Genomic DNA, 23,871 nt, shown 5'->3' with positions numbered 1-23,871 from the left:
AGTTCTAGAAAGTTCGAATCACCGAATTTATAGCCGTTAGATTTCACTCTACCGTTTCGAACCTGATATCTCTCGCTTCAGGTTAGTTCTCGAATTTTCCTTTTCTATTTTTTTTATGTAAATTGCATAATTACTCATCTAATTTTCGTAAGTTTTCATTTTGATCACTAAAAATAAAACATTTTAAAATATGGTACTGCCAGTAGATAGTTTTTCTAGTCACTCATCATTAGATAATTTCTTGTTTTGATTGCTCCACGACTATTTGATTAACGAAATTGTTATTGTACACTTATTTTAATCATTCAACTTTAGCATATTTTCATTTTAATTATTCATTTTATCTTTTTAATGAGTAATTTTAATTTTTCAATAAAAGAAAACATGAGTTTTGACGGGGAATTATTGAATTTTTATAAGAAAAATTAGAGTTTTTACAAGGAATTATCATTTTATCTTTTTAATTTCATTTTTTCTCTTTGTTTAGAATTAATTTTAATTTTTTAGCAAAAAAGGGAAAAAAACATGGATTTTGACTAGAAAAACCATTTTTCTCAAAAACATTCTTTTAGAATTAATTTTAATTTTTTTCCATAAAAGGGAAAACATGGGTTTTTTATAGAATTACTCGAGTTTTTATAAGAAAAATACTTGTGTTTTCACAAAGAGACACTTGAGTTTTACAAAGAATTATCTGGATTTTTATAAGGAATTGAGTTATAGTTTCATCTCCGTAACTGAGAGAAACTTAATTCCTTATAAAACCCAAGTTTTCCTTTTTCAAAAAAAATAAAATTATGAAAATTTACTAAAGTTGGGTGATTAAAATGAATATATAGTAATATTGTACGTTAGCCTAGCAAGTGACTAAAATGAAAACTATCTAACAATGGTGTTATATATGTAATTTTTTATTTTTAGTTACCAAATTGAAAATTTATAAAATTGAATGACTAATTATGTAATTTACCTTTATTATTTTTATTAATTATTTTATTTTTATGACTTCTTTTTATTTTATCAAATAGGTTAATTTCATCATATGTCTCCAAATTATGGTTCAGATTTTATATTAGTCTTAAAAGTCTCTAAAACGTTTCAATTGGATCTTTAAATATCAATATCATGTTAATCAAGTTATTTTGTTAACTTAATCCTTAACTTGGATGTTTAAATTTTGTTCAGGTATAATGAGAAGTGTATTTAAAACACGAGGATCAAATTTAAATATTTATGTGTGTATAACATTGGATAACTTGGATCTTCGGTTTTAAAAGTAATATTCTAAATTTTAATAATTGTATTTTTAAGATTAATATGTAGTTTGCCCTCTAAACTTGTCTAAAAATACGCAGTTGGTACCTAAACTTTTTTTTTTACCTAGTTGGCATTTGAACTTGTATTTCGTCACACACTTTGATACCTTCGCACAAAACAGTTAGTTTGTATTGATGTGGCAATGATAGCTAACCACATGATGACACATCACAGCCTCTTATTAAAAATTTAAAAAATGTTTACAAATACATAAATTAATAATGGGTAAACTACGCCCAAAGTCAAGAAACTATTCGTAAGTTTATGTTTTGATCACTTAACTTCAAAAAGTTACAAAATGGTCATTGAACTATTCGAAAGTTTTTACTAAAGTCACTAGGCTATTAAATTATTTTTTTTAAGTTTAACTAGTTAGCTCGAGCCAACGAATAGATAATTAGTATGATGGATCAATACTTATCGACTAAAGGTGCTTATGGGCCAGGCCAAGCCCATTCAAGGTATTTAGACCAATTTTTTAAATTTGGGCCTGGCCTGAAAAAATAGGCTTATTTTTTTGTCCAAACCCCGCCTAATTTAAGAAAAGTAAACCCGGACTTGACTTGTCCCGTCCATATTTAAATTTTTAGACTAGTTTTTATTTATTAATATTTTAATATCTATATATATATATAAAACACACTAAATGCACTGAAAATGTTAAAATAAAAATTTTCTAACACATTAATAATACATTAAAAAGTATTTATATTTAAAAAACTACCATCTAATGATCTGTCCACGAGTATATCTAGTTTAAACACACGAAATAAACGTAAAACCATGAAAAGAAAAAAAGGAAGATACGTAAAAATATGGTTTTAATCTTAACCTTACATTAAGTCTTCGGAATAGAAAAATGGTAATATATTATATTCATTTTTTATATATTTACATAATATATATTTATCTTTTATTTTTCGATAATTATTTTAACTCTATATTGTGATTTTTCTATATATCATTAAATTATGTTTAAAAATTATATAAAAAAATAAGGCATGAGTCAAAATCTTAATCACAGAATAAAAACATTACACGTGTACCAAGTAATTATTTTTAAAATATTCTTATGCGCATCACTAAAAATTTTAAGATAATTTTATATAAAATTTCAATAAATAAAAAATATATTAGAGTATTAAATTTTAAACTAAAATAATATAAATATGTATTTTATTTTTCTTTTTAAATAATATGGGTGGGACGAAAATAGATTTGAATTAATCATTTATAAATAGAGGTGAATTTAAACAAAATATTAGACTCATAAAATATATTATCATCATGCTTAGGCACGATCTGACCTAACCTGACAAAGTCATGAATATCTCTAGAGCAAAGGCCACCATCGTTATCTTTGTGCCACTAGTCATGGGATTGTAGACTTGAACATATATAGACTCAAGCTAATCTAATAAAAAAAAAGTTAATGGTTTTGTTTTTCAATTTCATCCACTTAGACTGCATGGGTGCAATTCAAGGGGCTGAGATTCTAGTGATATTTTTTACAGCTGTAATTCATGCAATGTTACACCAATGTTGGAACTTCATCAGCTATAAGAGGGAGGGGCATAAAAGGCATAATGAAGTGGCGAACCATTTTTAGTTAATTTTTAGTTCAAAACCATCGGTGATGATGATGAAGTGGAGGTATTTAGGATGTGGGCAAGCTCTTGTAGTCTCAAGGGTTGAACTGGCTTTGAAACTTAAAAGGGATAACATATGAATACATTGAAGAAATCTATCCAACAAGAGTTCTTTGTCACGTGTCAAAATGTGAGACTACTACGTGTCATCATGCTATTAGTTGTCAATGCCACGTCAGCGTATTTTAACGTTGTTAGTCAAGTATCTAAAAAAAGTACCAAATAGATTTATAGTTTTCAAATTTAGATACCATTTAAGTCCCAACAAAAAGTTTTAAGTATCAAATAAATATAAATTACTAAATTTAGATATTTTTGTATATATGTATGTGGTTGAAATTTATTTCTTTTTTCAACCATAAAATAGTCATGAAAAAAATAAAAAGTGATAATATCGTCAGATACTTTTGTATATATTAATTTTTTTTATAATATGTATGAGGTTGAAATATAATATAAAAGAAATTGTGTATGCATGTAAAAATGGACCGGCATATAAGTGCTCAAATAAAATTGATTCAGATGATGCGACTTTAGGTGCATGTTTATATAATAAAATTATAAATAAATTAAAATGTACATTTACATGTGCATATTTGATTCCATGAAAATTTTGGAGCAAAAATTGGCTCTATGGATATTGATCGACTCGATGTTGGATTTGACTTTTAAGCCAAATTTTGGCTCTCACTCGACCACACTTCAATTGGACCCTAATTTTTCAATTTACCAATTGGAGTTCTAATAAGAGTTGTAATTCTCATTTTATGTTATTTTATTTTAGTATAAATATAATATAATATTTCTAACCATTATTTTAATATAAATATGTTTTCATAAATTTATGTATAATTTTATTGTATACACATTTTAATTTAGTGCCATTATTGGTATAATTGTATTTAAATAAAAACACATACCTTATTGTTAGTTTTAGGGTGCGTTCTCCATTTCAATGGAAAAACACTTTGGGGTTAAAAGTGTTTTTCCACCACAAAAGCAATGAAAAATTCTTGGCTTTTGCAATCAAATGTGCAGTCAAATAGTATTTTTCCACCCAAACCCAAATTAAAGTATTTTTAGTTTTTGGCTTTTGCATTTAGAAGTGAAAATTATTAAAATACTTTATTTATATTTACTATTTAAAAGATATATAAAAATTATATTATTTTATAATTTATAATTTATATATCATTATTTTAAATTATTTAAATTTCATTTATCATTATCTATAATATATATATATAAAAGCATGAGTTCGAAAACTTTTGAATGAACGAGAATATCTTTTTCTATCATATTACACATCTAAATTTAATCATAATTTAATTTAAAATAAATAATTAAGGTTTAAATAAATTTTATAATATACATTTCGTTATGAATATCTTATTAACGGGATGTCCATCAAGATCAAGATAAATTTTGATGTACTTTAAATTCTAATAGTCATTAGAAGCAGATCTCTACTTCATTTATAGTTCTTATGCCTATAAATAGAGATTTTGGCGAAATTTTGTAAATATTTGAATTGATCAATAAAATATGCCCTTTCTTTTGCTCTTCCATTCTCTTTGTTCTTTATTCTCCATATTTTATTTTATAACACGTTATCAACACAATTCTCTTTTAATTGTTTTTCTCCATAAGTCACAAAAATATCCTAAAATTTACTATTGTTGATTGCCTCTTAAAGTTGTTGCTATTTCAATTGAGGCCTGCACACTACGGGCAATCATTAGGTACACATAAATCTCTATGCCCTTTTATGCAAATAAATTTATATAATCCTTACGTAGTATATTTTTTCCTTTATTGATCGATTTTTGGTAAAATTATTTTATGAAAAAGTATTGTTACTTTAAAGTTTCTTTTAAACTAAGATTCTTTTATTAAATTATAGTATGCATGATATTTAGATGATTAAATTTTTTATGATTAAATTATTGTTATTAAATATGCTTGAAATTATTGTATTATATCTTTTAAATTGAATTTATAAATATTTGATTAGTAAGATTTTATAATATATATGTGTTATTGAAATTTGGTACAATGTGTATAAGATAACTTTCAAGCATCATACGAAAATTTTGATTTTTTATTAAATATATTTCTACTATTAGATTATAAATGTTATTAGGAAAACAAAGTTGTTTTACTGCTTGTAATACTGCTCGTGATAGTAGCCAGGGTGATTACAATGATGTTAGCGAATCTCAGGTATATTTTACTTTGATTTATTTATTATATCGTGTTTATTATAATTGGAGACTAATCATGATAAATAGATTTTGATTTGAAATCCACACATATTTTGCGATGATGATTATGAAATAAAGAATCAATGAAGGCGTTTAGAAGTTTGTCCTACCAAATTTATTGCATTCCCCGAAATGAATGCAAATATAAAGAAAATAAAATATATAATCATGGATCTCTAAAAGTGGGAACATAAAAATAAATAAGAGAACAATGAGAGTTCTCAAGATAACTCTTCAAAAGGTAAATATAACCTATGTTATCAATGTGATATGAAAATTATTAGCCACATATGTGGCGTATGCCCAAATATTTTATTTATGTTAGTATTCTTTGAGGAAGGATAAAAGAATGTAGCAATGAATTCTATCATTACATAGAAAATATTTATCTTATTTGGTATGAAACAAACAAATATTATTCAAATATTTGATAGTACAAAATTAGTTGAAAGCTCCACAAGAGCTAATATATTAATATCTAAGAAGCACAAAATTTATGATGGTTAATGCATTAGTTTTAAAATATATTCATTATAATGGATGCCATATTGAGATTGTGAATGAAGAAAAGATTATATTTCATATGAATTACTATTGCTATAAATATCTATTTTGAAATGATGAAAGAGGAGGATTGAGTTATTAATTACTCTTGTTATTAAATTGAATTGACTGTTACTATTTTTGTGATTTTCTTTTGTCATCATCCCCATTAAGGGCTTGAAAGTAAAATATTTAAATGTGAAATATCTACTTATGAGCAATAGAATATGGTAATTCTATCTAAAGCTCATTATGGTTGGGTGCACCTGAAGTTGTAAATTTTTTTAGCACTGTGAGTATAACTCTACAATATTCAAAATAAGTTCTCAATTAAGATTATGTGGAAAAATATTACTGATGAGAACTTGCAAGAGAGAAAACTTATATATGAAAAGTCATTGGTTATGTATCTGTTGTACACCTGGAAAATAATATTCACTCTCAAAGTTTGTGATTAATATATTTTGATTGGATTCAAAGTCTACTACTGGAGTTTAATTTGCTTGCTTCTTTATAAAATCGTCAAGACTCGATGCAAAAAAAGTACATCTTTAAATATTAAATCAACTTGATATATGGTTTAAATATTTGATATTGTCTTCTTTTAAGTTTTGATTAAATGAGTTACATATTATTTTAAGCATCTCATTTGTTGATGAAAATAAATATTAACTTATTTATTTATGTTGTTATAGTATGCAATTTGTGTTAATAAACCAATGAATTTTATGGTCTTTCAGATTTGATTTAGTTCAAAGAATTGTTAAATGTAGTAGTTCATATGTTTTATATTATTCAATGTGTTAATTATTTAGAGAAATGACATGAGCAATTGTAAATGAAGTTCTATGAGCATGAGTGGTTGGATTTTGAATTCAATTTTATGCATGTTTGTGATGATGGTCATGAGAGAAAAAATTACTAGTTTTTATTATGTCATATTTTTATGTTTGAGATTTGACTTTTATTGATATATTTAATATAGGATTATTTCGTACATGACCTAGTCGGTTATTCTTGGTAGTTAATTGATTATGCAAAACTCTTATTAAAAGGGCTTTAAAAGTATTTTGAATTATTCTCATATCTTCTTATGGCTAAACAAAATAACGAGTTATTCACTCCATTGGTTTTGTTCCATTCCTGAAGTGAATATAGTAATACATAATAATTACCTATTGTCATTATTGGCAAATAGATAAGAAGAAGATGAATGATTCAAAATATTGCCAAATGTTTATTCTTAGTACATAATTTTCAATGATTTATATTAATTTATCATTCCTTAGAAGCAAATGATATATTTATAATCTTATTGGTAAGAAATATGATATATGCGTACATTATCATTTGAACTACTTTTGCACATTCCTTGAAGTGAATGTCTGCAATAAATATTTTTTGGGGATATTTATAGATTTTGGCATATTCCTCAAGCCAATATTGTATATAATTGTTTGGAAATTATAGTTATTTTGTTAACTCAGTGACATTATAAACTTCACATTGATCTAGACATTTCCGGTAGTAAATGTCACAATAGAACTTATATGTGGATACAAAGTAAAAGGAATAACAGTAAAATTATATTGGCATTATTAGTAAAATTGAAATGCATGTTAAAGCAAACCAAAAGTTTATTGATACAAATACATTTACTACTTGGCGTGACCAGTTAGACCATCCTGGATCGTATATAATGCGAAAATTAATTAAGAATTCATATGGACATTCATTAAAGAACCAAAAGATTCTCTAATTTAAAGAATTCTCATTTGTTGTTTGTTCTCAATGAAAATTGCTTATTAGAAACTCACTGGCTAAAATTGAGATTTAATGTCTTGCATTTCTTAAATGAATATGGGTCCATTCATCCACCATGTGGATGGTTTTGATATTACATGATTTTGGTAGATACATCTACAAAATAATGACATATATCAACTTGCAACCTGTCATTTGCAAGATTGCTTGTTTAAATAATTAATTTCATATCATGCAATTAAGAAAATTCATCTTGCTAATACTAATGAGTTTATATCTCAGTCTTTTATTGATTGAGTTTAAAAACTTTTGTAAAAGTTTGTTATTTATGTGCATAATGGTTTAGAGAAATTATTTATTGAATATCTTTGATTAATGTCTAAACCATTATTTATGAGAACTAAACATCCTATTTCAACATGAGATTATATTGATTTACATGTTGAACACATCAAGCCAATCAATTATAAATACTCCCCGTTACAATTGATTTTTAGTCAAGAACTACATATTTCCCATCTTTGAACTTTTGTATGTGCGCATGCATTCCAATTGATCCACCAAAACATACAAAGATGATTGACTCCTCAAAGAAAGTTGAGAATATATATTAATTATGAGTCTCCTTATATTATTAGATGTTTTGAATATATTGGAGATTCAATCCAAATCATATATATATTCACATTCAAATTCAAAATCATATTTCAATCCATCGTTAACACACATGTATTATATGGCATACAACATTTTTCTATCCATTTACCATATCACATAACATAATTTAAGTATTTCATGTCATTTTTCATTTGTCTTTTATTTCAATATCCCACATCAAACTCAATCAAGACAATATATACTATCACCATATACTTACCTCAATGATCAATCACACAATTAACATGTATATGCAAGAAATTAAATCTATCCCAAATCATAAAACTACAAATCGAGATTCTGAAGTCACTTGTCGATAACTTTCACTTTTCTCTTCCCTCTCGACAGTTTCATGTCGACGTTAGCTACATAAAGTCACAAAACATATAATTCTATCAATTCACAACCAAATAATAGTTCATGCATATTTTTCAATTTATTCAATTTAGTTCTTAAATCGGGGACAAACATAACTTTCAATTTAAAGCTTTGGATTAAAATTTGATTTCACATTTATTCATTAGGGATCTTATGTAACACTTTAGACCCGACCTAGACGTTATGGCCAAATCCGGAGATGTCATAAAGAAGGGTTTTGACAATTGAGTCGTTACGATAAATCGTTCCAGTTTTATAACTTATATTCATTTATATCTATTATTGAAAGCCTTATTTAATTAATTAATTTTCCAAAACGTAATTTATAGCGGAAGTCATAGAAAATGTTATTTCTAGAAATCCCATTCGTATTTTGGAAAACTTTTATTTTAGTAAAAACTAAGTTTTTAAATATCCGTCGCAAATAAAATGTTAAAACGAAAATCCCAAAATTTAAACAAACAGTTCGGAGAGTCCAATTATTACAAAACTCCTAGAAATAAATCTTAAATTAAAATAAAAACCACAATCTTAAACAGTTTACGAACTCGTGGTCACCATGAGGCTCCATCACACCGATCCGTCTACGTCCGTGGATTACTTGAACAGAATAGACAGATAAAGTGAGTTTTCGTAAACTCAATGTGTAACCAAATAGAAATAGACATGCTATTCATACAGAAATCACATAGACAATCAGATTCAGATTCGGATCTATGTCCTTTACAGATACAGATAACAGAATCAGATATACAGAATCCTACACCCATCCTATACACACCAACTCTAACCATCCCATCAGACCATGTGGTGTTTAAAACACCCACCAACCTTTACACACCATATTGTGTCATTAAAAAACATGTCAGATAATATGCAGCCAAGCTGCCAGAATATAGGCTAAGGTCGCCATATAGAATACTTCCTCCACATATACAATTCCCACCCAAACATAATTACAGATACAGAAATATCATGCTTAACAAGCTCGCATACAGATATCATATATATATAGCAGAATAATCAGACATGTATAACAGTGTACTACTCAGAGCAAACTATCAAAATATCAAATCACATAATCTAGGGTTTGGTTAACCCTTACTGACCCTACGGTAGGCCCACAATCGATTCCAACGACTCGTGCGACCCTAGGGAAAATTTTAAAATTATATGGGCCCACACACTCAACTTGGCCTAGCCCGTATGGCCCACACGGCCACTCTCACACCACCACATAGCAGTGTCTTGTGCACGGCCATGCCCTCGTCAATCACACAGTCATGTCTTACACATGGCCAACCACACAGCCAGCCACACGTCCGTGTAGCATCAACAGTATGGTTTTTTGGCTTTCACCGAAGCTCAATTTTTTGTATTTTGGGAACACACCTGGTTCGGTTTTGATGTGAAAACACTCTCGAGAACACCGCACCTAAAATTGACCAATAAATCACAGAATTAGTCGCTTAAATGGATACCAAACTAAACTACCTCGAAATAAACAATCCTTTAATCCAAAAAAACCCTTACCTTCGAATGAACAACGGTGATTTCACACAACTAAAGCACCGATTGGAAACCCCCAGCCCCTTAATCTTCTCCTAAACACAAAACGAACCCCATTAATCAACGATTCTCTAACCTAAAATAATAACCACACTTACTAGAAACTCAAAAAAAACACTGAAATATCGAGACACGACGAATTGCGCAAAAGAGAATGTGACAGAATCGGAAAGGAAGAGAACAAATAAAATTGGCAGAAAACCTAAAAGGAGAAGAAAAGAACGTCAGAATTTCTTTTCTGGAAGAGAGAGAAAAATTCTAAAAAATAAAAATACAACATATTTGATAACACATCCCCTATTTTTCTTCCACTAACCCACTAACTCACAAGAACCTCGAAATTTTAGCTATATCGAAACTCTATCAGTCAACAAAGCAAAAATTAACAACCTCGCTCATGTAGGGATTTGAACACAAGACCTCCAACACCCTAACTCTTTACTACTCGAACCAATAGGCTCATTCTAATATGAGTTTACCAAAGACAGAATATAACCCAATCTACCAAGGATAATGCTAAGATTAGAAAAATAACAAAATTTGCAAATATGAGACTTAAACCCAAGACCTCGTACACACACTCAGAACACTTAACCACTAAAACAGGTTCACACTTATATTAGGCATTTACAGAAACTGAAACAAATTAAGCGGGGAGTTACACCTTATACTTTCTATTCATACCAAAATTTCATAATAAATTTGTACTTCATTCAATTTGGCCCCTAATATACAAAGGTAATAATTAAGCTTTACAATTTAGTCCTTTTCATAATCTAAGCTTAATTTTTATCAATTTCACACATAATTCATCCAATTGTCAACAATGAAAACTTAACAAAATCTCACCAATTGAAGAATAAATGAAAAATGGCTAGAGACTTACTTGCCAACAATGGCAACTTGTCAAAAGCTCCCATGGTAAAAAAAAATCTATAAAAATTAAAGAAAAATGGCTAGAGACTTGTAAATAATGGTCGATTGAATAAATGTTTTCAAGCTTTTCTCTAAAGTTTAACAAAATGGCTAGAGACTTACCATGCATGGTTTAATTTTATTTATTCAATATGTATGCACAAATTTTAGTTAATTAAAATATTTTAAATAAAAATAAAAATATTATCTTATAATTTATTATTAAATTTTAATATAAAAAGACATTATGAATATTATTAAATCTTAATTTAAGTATAACAAAATATTTAAAATATAACTTAATAATAAGAAAAGAAAATAGAAATAAAATTATTATTTAATCAAAATATAAGAAAGAGGTATGATTTTGAAATATTTTAAAAGAATTTTAATTTAATATAATTAAAAATAATTAATATTTTATTTATTTAAACTTTTAAAATTATATTAAGTTTCATATTATCTGAAAAATATATACTTGAAAGTTAAAAGAAACTATATTAAAATGCTAAAATTATATGTCATAGAAAAGTGTTTTTTTCTCTGTGTTGTAAAAATATGCAAAGTGTAAAAAGTAAATTATTAAAATTTTCATTAAATATATATTTATATTACTAAAATTATCTATTAAAAAGTATTTATTTAATGGTAATTAAAATTATATAAATGAGTTTTTCAAAAAGACGTATAAGTAATTAAAATTTAAAACAATTTAGAATAAAATGAATGAATGAAAATCAATATCTTTTTCAAAATTTAAAATTATAAAATTATAAAATGAAACATATATTTCATTTAAAATTAATAATAAATAGAAGTTGAGAAAAATAAATTAATATATATTATCCAAAATACTATCTTATTAAAATTTAAAATTATGTATTAACTTAATTTATTTAAAATAAAATATTAATAAAATGAAAAAAGTCTTATCATAATAAATTATAATGTTTTATAACATATATTTGTAATGTTTATTCATAATTTATTCACAAACTAAAACACTTAACAAAAATAATTATAACAAAGAATAGACCATATACATACATAAACCATTAAATTAATCATAACTATAATTATGATAAATCATTCTTATATAATATTTTTACAAAGAAAACCGTATATAAATATAATCTAAACCTTAAAATTTTGAGAAATTATTATTAATCCCTTCATAATTTTTAAAATTTTTAATTAGGTCTTCAAAAATTTTGGAAATTCTTATTAAACTCCCAAAAGTTCAAAAATTTTCATTAAACTTTTAATTTTTAAAATTTTAATTAAGCCACCTAAAACTTAGTTTCAGGATCCACCACTAACAAAAACATTGATTTTGAAAAAGAAAATTGTGCATATACTCTAAGCCTTAAAATCTTAAACAGAGATTTCAAGATTAATCGATTTTTTTTTGCGGATTTACCAATCCTTTATGCCTCCTTTATGTTTTTGTATAGAATTATGTTATTCAAAAAAAATGTTATATTAGTTTTAATTAATAAAAGCAAAAAGTGAAAATTATATATTAAATTGAAATAATTTAATATTTCAAAATTGGAAAACACGAAAATTTTGAGGTTAATGATTATATTAATTTTAATTTAATCTTGGAAAAGAAAAAAGCCGTGAAACGCTAAATAGAAATAGATACCAAACTAAACTAAACTACCTCGAAATAAACAATCCTTTAATTCAAAAAAACCCTTACCTTCGAATGAACAACGGTGATTTCGCACAACTAAAGCACCGATTGGAAACCCCCAGCCCCTTAATCTTCTCCTAAACACAAAACGAACCCCATTAATCAACGATTCACTAACCTAAAATAATAACCACACTTACCACACTTACTAGAATCTCACAAAGAACACTAAAATATCGAGAAACGAAGAATTACGCAAAAGAGAATGTGACAGAATCGGAAAGGAAGAGAACAAATAAAATTGGCAGAAAACTTAAAAGGAGAAGAAAAGAGCGTCAGAATTTCTTTTCTGGAAGAGAGAGAAAAATTCTAAAAAATAAAAATACAACATATTTGATAACACATCCCCTATTTTTCTCCCAGTAACCCACTAACTCACAAGCACCTCAGAATTTTAGCTATACCGAAACTCTATCAGTCAACAAAGCAAAAATTAACAACCTCGCTCATGTAGAGATTTGAACACAAGACCGGTTCTTTTTTTTTAGTCTATCTAAAATAAAATAGGAGATCATATGAAAAATGTAACCGATTCTTTCGTTTCCTTGGGTCATTGGCCATCCACGGAGTTTCGGTTAATACTGATATTTTAGCAACAAATCCAATAAATCTAAGTGTAGTCCTTGGTGTATTGATCTTTTTTGGAAAGGGAGTGTGTGCGAGTTGTTTATTTCAAGAATAGGCTGGATTCACCCAGTTGTACTTTTTTTCATTATAACTAGGAAAGAAAAGAGTGCATGATCCCGCGAATTACTTACACCCTAACTCTTTACCACTAAAACCAATAGGCTCATTCTAATATGAGTTTACCAAAGACAGAATATAACCCAATCTACCAAGGATAATGCTAAGATTAGAAAAATAACAAAATTTGCAAATATGGGACTTAAACCCAAAACCTCGTACACACACTCAGAACACTTAACCACTAAAATAGATTCACACTTATATCATGCATTTACAGAAACTGAAACAAATTAAGTGGGGAGTTACACCTTATACTTTCTATTCATACCAAAATTTCATAATAAATTTGTATTTTATTCAATTTGGTCCCTAATATACAAAGGTAATAATTAAGCTTTACAATTTAGTCCTTTTCATAATCTAAGCTTAATTTCTATCAATTTCACACATAATTCATCCAATTGTCAACAATGAAAACTTAACAAAATCTCACCAATTGAAGAATAAAGGAAAAATGGCTAGAGACTTACTTGCCAACAATGGCAACTTATCAAAAGCTCCCATGGTAAAAAAAAATCTATAAAAATTAAAGAAAAATGGCTAGAGACTTGTAAATAATGGTCGATTGAATAAATGTTTTCAAGCTTTTCTCTAAAGTTTAACAATGATAGACAAATGAAGTGGAGAAGATTATCACTTCTCTCCACTTAATTTTGGTTTATATAGTATGGTTTAATTATAATTAAACATGTTTAATTAACTTAACCTTAATTAATTAAACTTTAATCATCCCTTAGCTTAATCTAATGGCATCCACCATCAAATTCCACTATCATATATTTTAATTTGATTTATTTACCATTTTCATCCTTTGGATAGTTAGTATCTAAGCCCCCAAGCCTTTTCCTAATTAAAAATATATAGCGATTAAATCTTTACAATTTAGTCCCAAGGCCTTAATTAACCTCATTTTCAGCTAATTTACTTAATCAAATTTTAATATATCAATATAATAACTTTGTAAATATCCTATTTAATATCTACGAACCTAATTTACGAAAACAAGGTCTCAAAACCGCAAAGTTCAGCACTACTGAAAATCGGGTCATTACATATTTTTATATCAAACAAAACTATTGAGTTTTAATTTGAATAGAATTCTTAGGATAATATATAAAATTATTAGTCATATATCAATTAAATTTTTGTTTGGTTCTAGAAGTAACATCCGTAGTTAATCATATTCAATCAAGTTGCATCTAAAAAATTGTCAGTAAAAATAGTAGAGATTGTTATCATTAATAAGTTAGAATTATCTCAAAAATAATGGAACATTAAAACAATGGTCCTTCAAGAGATAATATCGAATTATATTCAAATAACAATGACACTAGAGAAAATGGAAAATTATTTTAATTGATATTCGGAAATACAGTAGAGTACGCCTTTTTTATTATATCAAATTTTATTTTTTATTGATTTTACATTTTAAATTTTTATTGTTATAAATTATTTTAGGAACTATTTTTATTATAGAAACACAAGTTTGAAAAACTTTTAAACCGATTTAAAATATAATTTTTTTATCATATTACTAAATTCATATTTAAAAATATTATAACATTTAATTTACTAATCCAACCAGCTTGTAGAGTAGTTAACAACAAAATATTTTTATTTATATACTTATATGGAATCATATTTGATGAGCCGTCAATATATAAGTTTTATGTATTATCGATGTATAATAATATGGTACATTATCACTAAGTTAAAATATATAGAGGACTTATAAATAAATACTAATAATTTTATTTAAACGTAATTAAAAATTGATTGTAACTATTATAAATAAATTTTAATAACTCTTGAATTTAGGATCTTGAATTTAAAGGTCTCAAATTAGGATTTAGAGTTTTAGAATTTATTTATAATTAATTATTCGATAAGATAGATGCTATTGCTAATTCATTTATGACACACTAGCTTGTTACTCATACCATGCATGGCTTAATTTTATTTATTCAATATGCATTGTAATCACTGAATTTTGTTCGAATAATTTCGTGTTAAAAAAAAATTAAAAAAATTGCATTTTGACCTCTGTACTTTTTAAAATTTACATTTTGACCCTAAACCTTTTTAAAATTTACATTTTGACCCCAAAATTTTCTAAAATTACATTTCAACCCTTAAAGTTTCTCAAAATTTCATTTTAACCCCTAAACTTTCAAGAAATTACATTTTGGTCCATATTTTTGCTAAAATTACACTTTTGACCTAGAAGCTTTGCATCTTATGCAATTTGGTCCTTCTAGACTTGTCAAATCACCCAATCGGCAGCCGAGCTACTCCAGCAGCCTCCCTAGGCCATGATTGCTCCACTGCCACCTGCAAACAAAGAGAAAGAAGACAAAGTGAGCAGATTAAAAGGAAGAAAGAAAACTAAGAAAACAGCAGCAAAAAAAATCAAGCAAAAAAGAGCAACAAAAGGGCCCTCACCACCGTCGCGCTCTCGCAACCACCGCCGTCGCACCGTCACCGTGACAGCACCACCACCGTCGCCCCTACATAAGCAAGCAAAGCAACAAGCAAAAACAAACAAAAAGAAACAAAAACAGCAAGCAAAAAAATAGCAACCAAAAAGAAAGAAGAGAAGAAAGAAAAAGAGAGAGGATGAGAAGGGAGGCGCGCCGACCACCGCGCCGTCGAATGGAGGAAGCTTCACCGGCGCAAGAAGGTTAAGGTTCGGCCTAAAAAAGAAGAAAAAAGAAAAAGGGAAAAAAAGAAGAAAAAATAGAAAGAAAAAATAGAAGAAAAAGAGAAAAAGAAAGAAAAAAATTAAAAAAATAAAAAAACAGCAGGCTAGTTTTGGTGGACCAGCAGCAGCCCACCAGCAGTGGCCCACCCGTGCAGCTCCAGTCGATCAGCAGGCCCAGCACAATAGTCCAACAGATTCAGCCCATTTCCTGGCAGCCCGCAAGTAGCAGCCCAACAAAAAAAAGGAGAAGCAAAGAGAAGAGGGCCCATTCTTGAAGCCCACAATTTTGGGCTTTTGGTAAATTTTTTTTAAGCCATTTTAATTTAACTCATATATTTAAATGGTGTTTCATTTAATTTAAATTTACATTTTTTAGAATAATTTTATAAATATTATTATGTCATTTTATTTGCATGCTTAAAATAAAAATTATTTTAATGCATCAGGCAACGAACCGATTTAGCCTCAAGCTATTGATTTCATCGCTATGTTGGGTGGATACCGATAGCTCGTGTTAAATTCGGGACGTCCTTTTAAAATAAAAAAAATGTTCAAAAATCCTCGTATTTAAAAAATCCTCGTGTTTTAATGGAATTCTGATTAAATATTAAGTCGAATCGGTTTGACACTAATTCGTCGATTTCATCGCCATGTTGGGGTGAACATCATCGATTCGTGTTAAATACGATACAATTTAAAAAAAATAAAAAAATTCGTGTTGCAAATTTTAATATTTTCGAATATTACTCGTATTTCAATATTTTCGAATTTTTGCATTTTTAAGAGTTTTCGTGTTTCACAAGAAATTTCCGTATTTTTTTTAAATTCGTATTTCAAAAATTCCCGTGTTTTAAAAACTTCTGTGTTTTCAAAAATTTTCGTATTTTCAAAAAAAAATCGTGTTTTCGAAAATCCTCGTGTTTTCAAAAATTCCAGTATTTAAAAAATTTTCATGTTTTCAAAGATTCCGGTGATCCAAAATTTTGGGTTTTCTAAAAATTTTCGTGTTTCAAAAATTTTCGTTTTTTTTCAAAAATTTCCGTGTTTTCAACGATTCCCGGGTTTTACAAATGTTCGTGTTTTAAAAATTTTGTGTTATAAAAAAATTTCTCGTGTTTCAAAAATTTTCGCGTTTTTTTTAAAAAAAATTGTGTTTTTAAATTTTCGTGTTTTCAAAATTTTCGTGTTTTCAATAATTCTCGTGTTTACAATTTTCTGTGTTTTAAATTTTTTTATATTTTTAAAAAATTGTCGTGTTTTTTTTTAATTTTTGTGTTTTTAAATTTTCGTGTTTCAAAGATTTTCGTGTTTTTAAAAATTCTCGTGTTTCAAAAAAAAACTTTCGTTTTTTTGAAAAAAATTCGTGGTTCAAAATTCCCGTGTTTTTAAAAAAAATTATCATGTTTCAATCGGATCACGATTAAATATTAAATTGAACTTGTATTTTGAAAATTAAGACAACATGCGTTTAACGAGATACCAATTTTGGGCGTCGCGAGGGTGTTAATACCTTCCTCGCGCGTAACCGACTCCCGAACTCTAATTTTCTCTGAATTTTTACGTAGACCTAAAATTACCCCTTTTTTAGAAAAATTTAAAAATAATTTTTTTTCTTAAAAGGGGAATTTATTAGGTGTCCGATCACACCTAGGAAAAAAGATCGGTGGCGACTCCTTTGTTAAATAAAATCGAAACTCCATTTCCAAATTTTCAACAATCAATTCGATTAGCGCCCGTACGCAAAATTTTTAGGTCGCTACATGCATGCACAAATTTTAGTTAATTAAAATATTTTAAATATAAAAAGACATTATGAATATTATTAAATCTTAATTTAAGTATAACAAAATATTTAAAATATAACTTAATAATAAGAAAAAGAAAATAGAAATAAAATTATTATTTAATCAAAATATAAGAAAGAGGTATGATTTTGAAATATTTTAAAAGAATTTTAATTTAATATAATTAAAAATAATTAATATTTTATTTATTTAAACTTTTAAAAATTATATTAAGTTTCATATTATCTTAAAAATACATACTTGAAAGTTAAAAGAAAACTAAATTAAAATGCTAAAATTATATGTCATAGAAAAGTGTTTTCTTTTTCTCTGTGTTGTAAAAATATGCAAAGTGTAAAAAGTAAATTATTAAAATTTTCATTAAATATATATTTATATTACTAGAAATTATCTATTAAAAAGTATTTATTTAATGGTAATTAAAATTATATAAATGAGTTTTTCAAAAAGACGTATAAGTAATTAAAATTTAAAACAATTTAGAATAAAATGAATGAATGAAAATCAATATCTTTTTCAAAATTTAAAATTATAAAATTATAAAATGAAACATATATTTCATTTAAAATTAATAATAAATAGAAGTTGAGAAAAATAAATTAATATATATTATCCAAAAATACTATCTTATTAAAATTTAAAATTATGTATTAACTTAATTTATTTAAAATAAAATATTAATAAAATGAAAAAGTCTTATCATAATAAATTATAATGTTTTATAACATATATTTGTAATGTTTATTCATAATTTATTCACAAACTAAAACACTTAACAAAAATAATGATAACAAAGAATAGACCATATACATACATAAACCATTAAATTAATCATAACTATAATTATGATAAATCATTCTTATATAATATTTTTACAAAGAAAACCGTATATAAATATAATCTAAACCTTAAAATTTTGAGAAATTATTGTTAATCCTTCATAATTTTTAAAATTTTAATTTTTAAAATTTTAATTAAACCACCTAAAACTTAGTTGCAAGATCCACCACTAACAAAAACATTGATTTTGAAAAAAAAAATTTGTGCATATACTCTAAGCCTTAAACCTTAAATCTTAAACAGAGATTTCAAGATTAATCGATTTTTTTGCGGATTTACCAATCCTTTATGCCTCATTTATGTTTTTGTATAGAATTATGTTATTCGAAAAAAATGTTATATTAGTTTTAATTAATAAAAGCAAAAAAAAAATGAAGATTATATATTATTGCTCAAGAAAAAATGACAGAATGAGTCCCATCGCGTACATCCCCCCATGCACTCCGCAATGATGGCAACATCTCCAAACACGAAACCTTCACTATATATACTCTTCAGCACATTGAAGAAGATATCGACCCTTAAGCATCCATAACCACCTTATTGGCCTCAACCTTCTTATTTTGCATACCTCCTCCAGTTCTCCGCTTTGTTAGGGTGAATCGACCTTCCTTTACATCACCACATCCGTTTCCCTGCCTTTTCCTTTGTTGATACCCTTATCAACAAATATCTATCCTACATCATGTGTGTACATGTGTGTTGGGTTTTCAAAAGCACACAAAAATTGGTCGGAATTTTGATTAATTAGTTTGAAATATATATATTGATGTGGCAGGCATTGTAAGTTGGGGAAAAGGGGAGCCATTGAAGGTTGAAGAGATACAAGTAGAACCACCAAAATTATATGAAGTTCGAGTTAAAATGCTATATGCCAGTGTTTGCCACACTGATTTATTGCTTGCCAATGGGTTCCCAATTGTTAGTACTTCTAAATCTTATTGTTTAGCTTGGTAGATATGCCCATGGTATTAATTAATATTTATTCCCAATCCTTTCAGCCTGTTTTTCCTCGAGTAATCGGTCATGAAGGTGTGGGGTAAGTTTTTCTACATACATACTATACATATTTATTTTTGGGTAAATTGCACTTAAAAATCACAGAACTCTTATTAAATTTACGTTTTAGTGATTCAACTTCAGAAAGTTAAAAATGGTCACTAAAATATTTAAAGTCTTCATTTAAGTCACTGAGTTGTCTAAATTAACGTTGTATGGCCTCATATGAAAATTTTTGAATAATTTAATAATCATTTTGTAACTTTTTGAAATTAGACCAAAAATATAAACTTACTAATAAATTAATGACCCTAAATGCAGTTTATCCTTTATTATTACTATTTATTTTCGTTTTTGTAATGGTTTATGAAAGTGTCCACCAAGTGATGTGATGCATACCATGATGTTGATTAAAAAAACAATTGTTGCAGGGTGGTGGAGAGCATTGGAGAGGGAGTGACAGGACTGAGAGAAGGGGACCTTGTGATTCCGACGTATGTAGCAGAGTGTAGAACGTGTGAGAATTGTATGTCTGAAAAGACCAATTTATGCTTAAAATACCCAACCAGGTACAATGGGTTAATGCTGGATGGCAGTTCAAGGATGACCATCGGAGGTCAAACTGCCTACCATGCATTGTCATGCTCAACATGGTGCCAATACATGGTTATCAACCTCAACTTCCTTCTCAAGATTGACCCAAAAACTCCACTTCCCAATGCTACCTTCCTTTCATGTGGGTTTTCAACCGGATATGGGGCTGCTTGGAAGGAACCCATGCTTCAAAATGCCTCATCTGTTGCTGTTTTTGGCCTTGGACCTGTTGGCTTGGGGGTACCTCCTACCCTTTTCTTTTTTATTTTAGTTAATTCGGGTTAATATTTGATACATCGAGGTAAAAGTATCATGCAAGTCTCTATTCTAGGAGTCAGATTACATTTTGTCTCTTTTATTGAAAAATTAGTAAATCAGTCCATGTACATTAAATCAAATAACAAATTAGCTTTTTCTGTTAAAAATTTCATTCACACTAATAAAAATTAGCATGACTGACGAAATAACCAAACAGTGACACATAACGTGTCACGTCCACATCATGATGATATATAAGAACCAGTTTTAACAATAAAAATGGATGAACTTTTTAACATAAAGATCGATTTACCATTTGATATAACGTAAATGTACTAATTTACTTAATTTTTTGAATAGAAATAATATAATGCATTCTTGCTCCTAATAGAAGGTATAATCTTATGCATGGATTTGATGTGCAGGCCATCAAGGGAGCCAAAAGTCGAGGTGCTATTAAAGTAATTGGCATAGACAAGAACCCAATGAAAGAAGCAAAGGGGCAAGCATTTGGAATGACGGATTTCATAAATCCCGAGCAATCTGATAAACCTATTGCGGAATTAGTGAAGGATTTAACAGGTGGAATGGGCGTTGATTATAGCTTAGAATGCACAGGGGTTCCACCCCTCATCAATCAAGCCATTCAATCCACAAAACTGGTACATCACTATCATACATTATATTATTTTTCAACCATGAATAAAAACACACTAACATCGGGGATTATGATATGATGGTTAGGGAACAGGAAAAATCATACAAATAGGAGCAGCAGAAGAGGCAAATGTAAACATAAACATCTTAGAGCTTTTATTTGGAAGAACATTGAAGGGGTCAATTTTTGGAGGGCTCAAACCCAAAACCGACCTCCCAATTATATTTGAAAAATGTAAAAACAGGGTGAGTTGTGTTGTGTCCATCATATCAGTTTATTGGCTAATGGTTGATGTTGTGAAGGATGGATTCCTTAAATGTTTTAAACTTTTTTGTTTTTGTTCTGCACAGGAAATCCAGCTTGATGAACTTAAGAGCCATGAGATTAAGCTGGAAGACGGAAACAAAGTCTCTGAGTTGTTGAAGCAACCAGATTGCGTCAAGATTTTGATCAACATTTGATCCCTCTTACTCATGTTTACCACATAAATAAAGCAATGCCATGTTTAAATTGCTCTTTCTTTCTTTTTCTTTGTTTACTTGCTAATAACTCCTTGGCCTCGTGGTAAGAGTATTTGTGTTGTGCCATAAAACCTTGGGTTCAATTATTTAATAAAGTTGTTTACGTCTTCAGTTTCTCTTAATTTTAAAATTGAGCAAATTAGTCTCTCTCAAAAAATTGGAGCAATTAAATCCCTATCAATTTTAAAAGTGAGCAATTAGGACCATTAATCACGGTGTTAATATGTTTTGCCAATTGTGCATAATTCTGATTGGTATAATAACAAATTTAGCCATTGATATTTATATGTTTTGTTAATTTGATCTTGATTCTAAAAAGTTCAACAAATTTAGCTTCAAAATTTACAAAAAATATTACATGTTAAATTTATGTAAAATTGACGAAAATGTTGTGATTAATTGTCCTTAGTTGTTTATTTTCAAAATTGATAGGAATTAACTTGCTCCAATTTTTTAGAGGAACTAATTTACTCAATATCAAAATTGAGAAATACCAAAAGTCTTTTACCAATTATTTGTATGGGCTAAAATCTTTAGAAAATAGTATTTCTACATGTAACTTTTTTAATAAAGAAACCTTAATTCCAAAATGAAAATGGAAATTATATGTGCTGAAATTACTCATATTTATTCACCTTTTTTTCTAAAAATAATTAAATGAATAATAAATTAAAGGCATAGTAACAAATGTCCCTTAATGTTTATATCTTTTGGCAATTTGATCCCTTTTATTTAAATTTTGACCCCAAACATTTTTAAAAGAGTCGAATTTGACCAACAACCTTAAAAAGTGTCAATTTATTTTTAACGAAATATTAACTAAAATGTTAATTTTTTTAACATTGCAACCTTGCATGGCAATCTACGTGTTCTTCATGTTAGTTTTTGAATTTTTATAATTCGTTTTTGAATTTTGAAATTTTTTATTTTTGAATATTTTATAAATTTTAAATTATTTATTGATGTGGCATATAAGAAAAGTAACGTTAGCATGAAGAATATATAGACTGTCATGCGGGTTGTCATGCCAATATTATTAAAAAGTTAATGTTTTAATCATTAATTATTTCCATTAAAGGAAAGCTATTTGACTCGTTTTGAAATATTAATGGTTAAACTTAACTCAAAAAAGTGAATAAGGAATAATTTAACAAAGTAAACCCTGAAAACTAAATTTATCATCATAATAAATTATTCGCTTACAAGGTCTAGTAAAAATAAGATTGGGTTCTAGCTAGGGGTGAGTATTTGATCGAGTCGAGTAGAATCGAGTCAAAAAATTTCGAGTTAGTCGAGTTGACGAATCCTATTTTAGCAACCAAACTCGCTTTGAATTTTTTTCGAATCGAGTCAAAAAATTTCGAGTCAAGTCAAGTCGAGTTAACGAATCCTATTATTTATACTCAATGTTGCGTTTACATGAACTGATTATTTAACTAGTAAACGAAGTATAAAATTATTTAACTACATAAACAATATAATGGTTTTGCCTTTTAACTTAATGAGTAAACATTTATCAAAACAATGTAGTTTTGCCTTTTAACTTAATGGTTTTGACTAGAGGTGCTCATGGGTTGGGCCGGGCCCAAAAAAATTTGGCCCGCGTCCTAGGCTCAGGCCCGGCCCGCCCAAAATATGAGCCTAAAATTTTGTCCATGCCCGGCCCGGGAAAAAATTCCTAAGCCCGAGCGCGGCCCAGCCTATTTTTTTAATAAACACCAAAAATTTATTTTAAAAATAAAAAATAAAAAAAGTATTTTAAAAATATTTTAAAATTAAAAAAATAAAAATTATATATTTATTATATTTGGGCCTAGCCGAGCCGGGTTCGGGCCAAAAAAGTGGTGCCCAAGGCCCAGCCCGTTTTCTAAACTGGACTCATTTTTTTGCCCAAACCCATATTTCAGGCCTATATTTTTACCCGAACCCTCCCATATTTCAGGCGGTCCGCCCAGCCCATGAGCACCTCTAGTTTTGACTTTTAACTTTAGAA

At 27.8% G+C, this 23,871-nt stretch overlaps 1 protein-coding gene and 1 long non-coding RNA gene across 3 annotated transcripts; one reads left to right on the top strand and one right to left on the bottom strand.

The window, feature by feature from the left end:
• Positions 1 to 15,560: 15,560 nt before the first annotated feature.
• LOC128033761 (uncharacterized) lies at positions 15,561 to 16,216 on the bottom strand. Its single transcript, XR_008189796.1, has 2 exons — positions 15,945 to 16,216; positions 15,561 to 15,833 (listed from the first exon to the last, which is right to left on the bottom strand). It is a non-coding gene; the product is annotated as an uncharacterized LOC128033761 (long non-coding RNA).
• A 13-nt stretch (positions 16,217 to 16,229) lies between these two features.
• LOC105775662 (8-hydroxygeraniol oxidoreductase) lies at positions 16,230 to 21,994 on the top strand. 2 transcript variants are annotated; one of them, XM_052621826.1, is made up of 7 exons: positions 16,230 to 16,500; positions 19,627 to 19,769; positions 19,850 to 19,887; positions 20,279 to 20,681; positions 21,125 to 21,361; positions 21,444 to 21,602; positions 21,708 to 21,994. In XM_052621826.1, exons 2-7 carry the CDS (start codon positions 19,713 to 19,715, stop codon positions 21,816 to 21,818), a joined length of 1,005 nt encoding a protein of 334 aa, XP_052477786.1. In that variant the 5' UTR covers positions 16,230 to 16,500; positions 19,627 to 19,712; the 3' UTR covers positions 21,819 to 21,994. The 2 variants fall into 2 exon arrangements, with proteins under 2 accessions (XP_052477786.1, XP_012453610.2); XM_012598156.2 differs by lacking the exon at positions 16,230 to 16,500 and having other exon boundaries at positions 19,318 to 19,769.
• The last annotated feature ends 1,877 nt before the right edge of the window (positions 21,995 to 23,871 follow it).

Source organism: Gossypium raimondii, chromosome 10 (assembly GCF_025698545.1).
Source record: "Gossypium raimondii isolate GPD5lz chromosome 10, ASM2569854v1, whole genome shotgun sequence".
Lineage (NCBI taxonomy): Eukaryota > Viridiplantae > Streptophyta > Magnoliopsida > Malvales > Malvaceae > Gossypium > Gossypium raimondii.
Note: the sequence above shows the minus strand (reverse complement) of the source record. Positions and strands in the feature narration are given on the sequence as shown.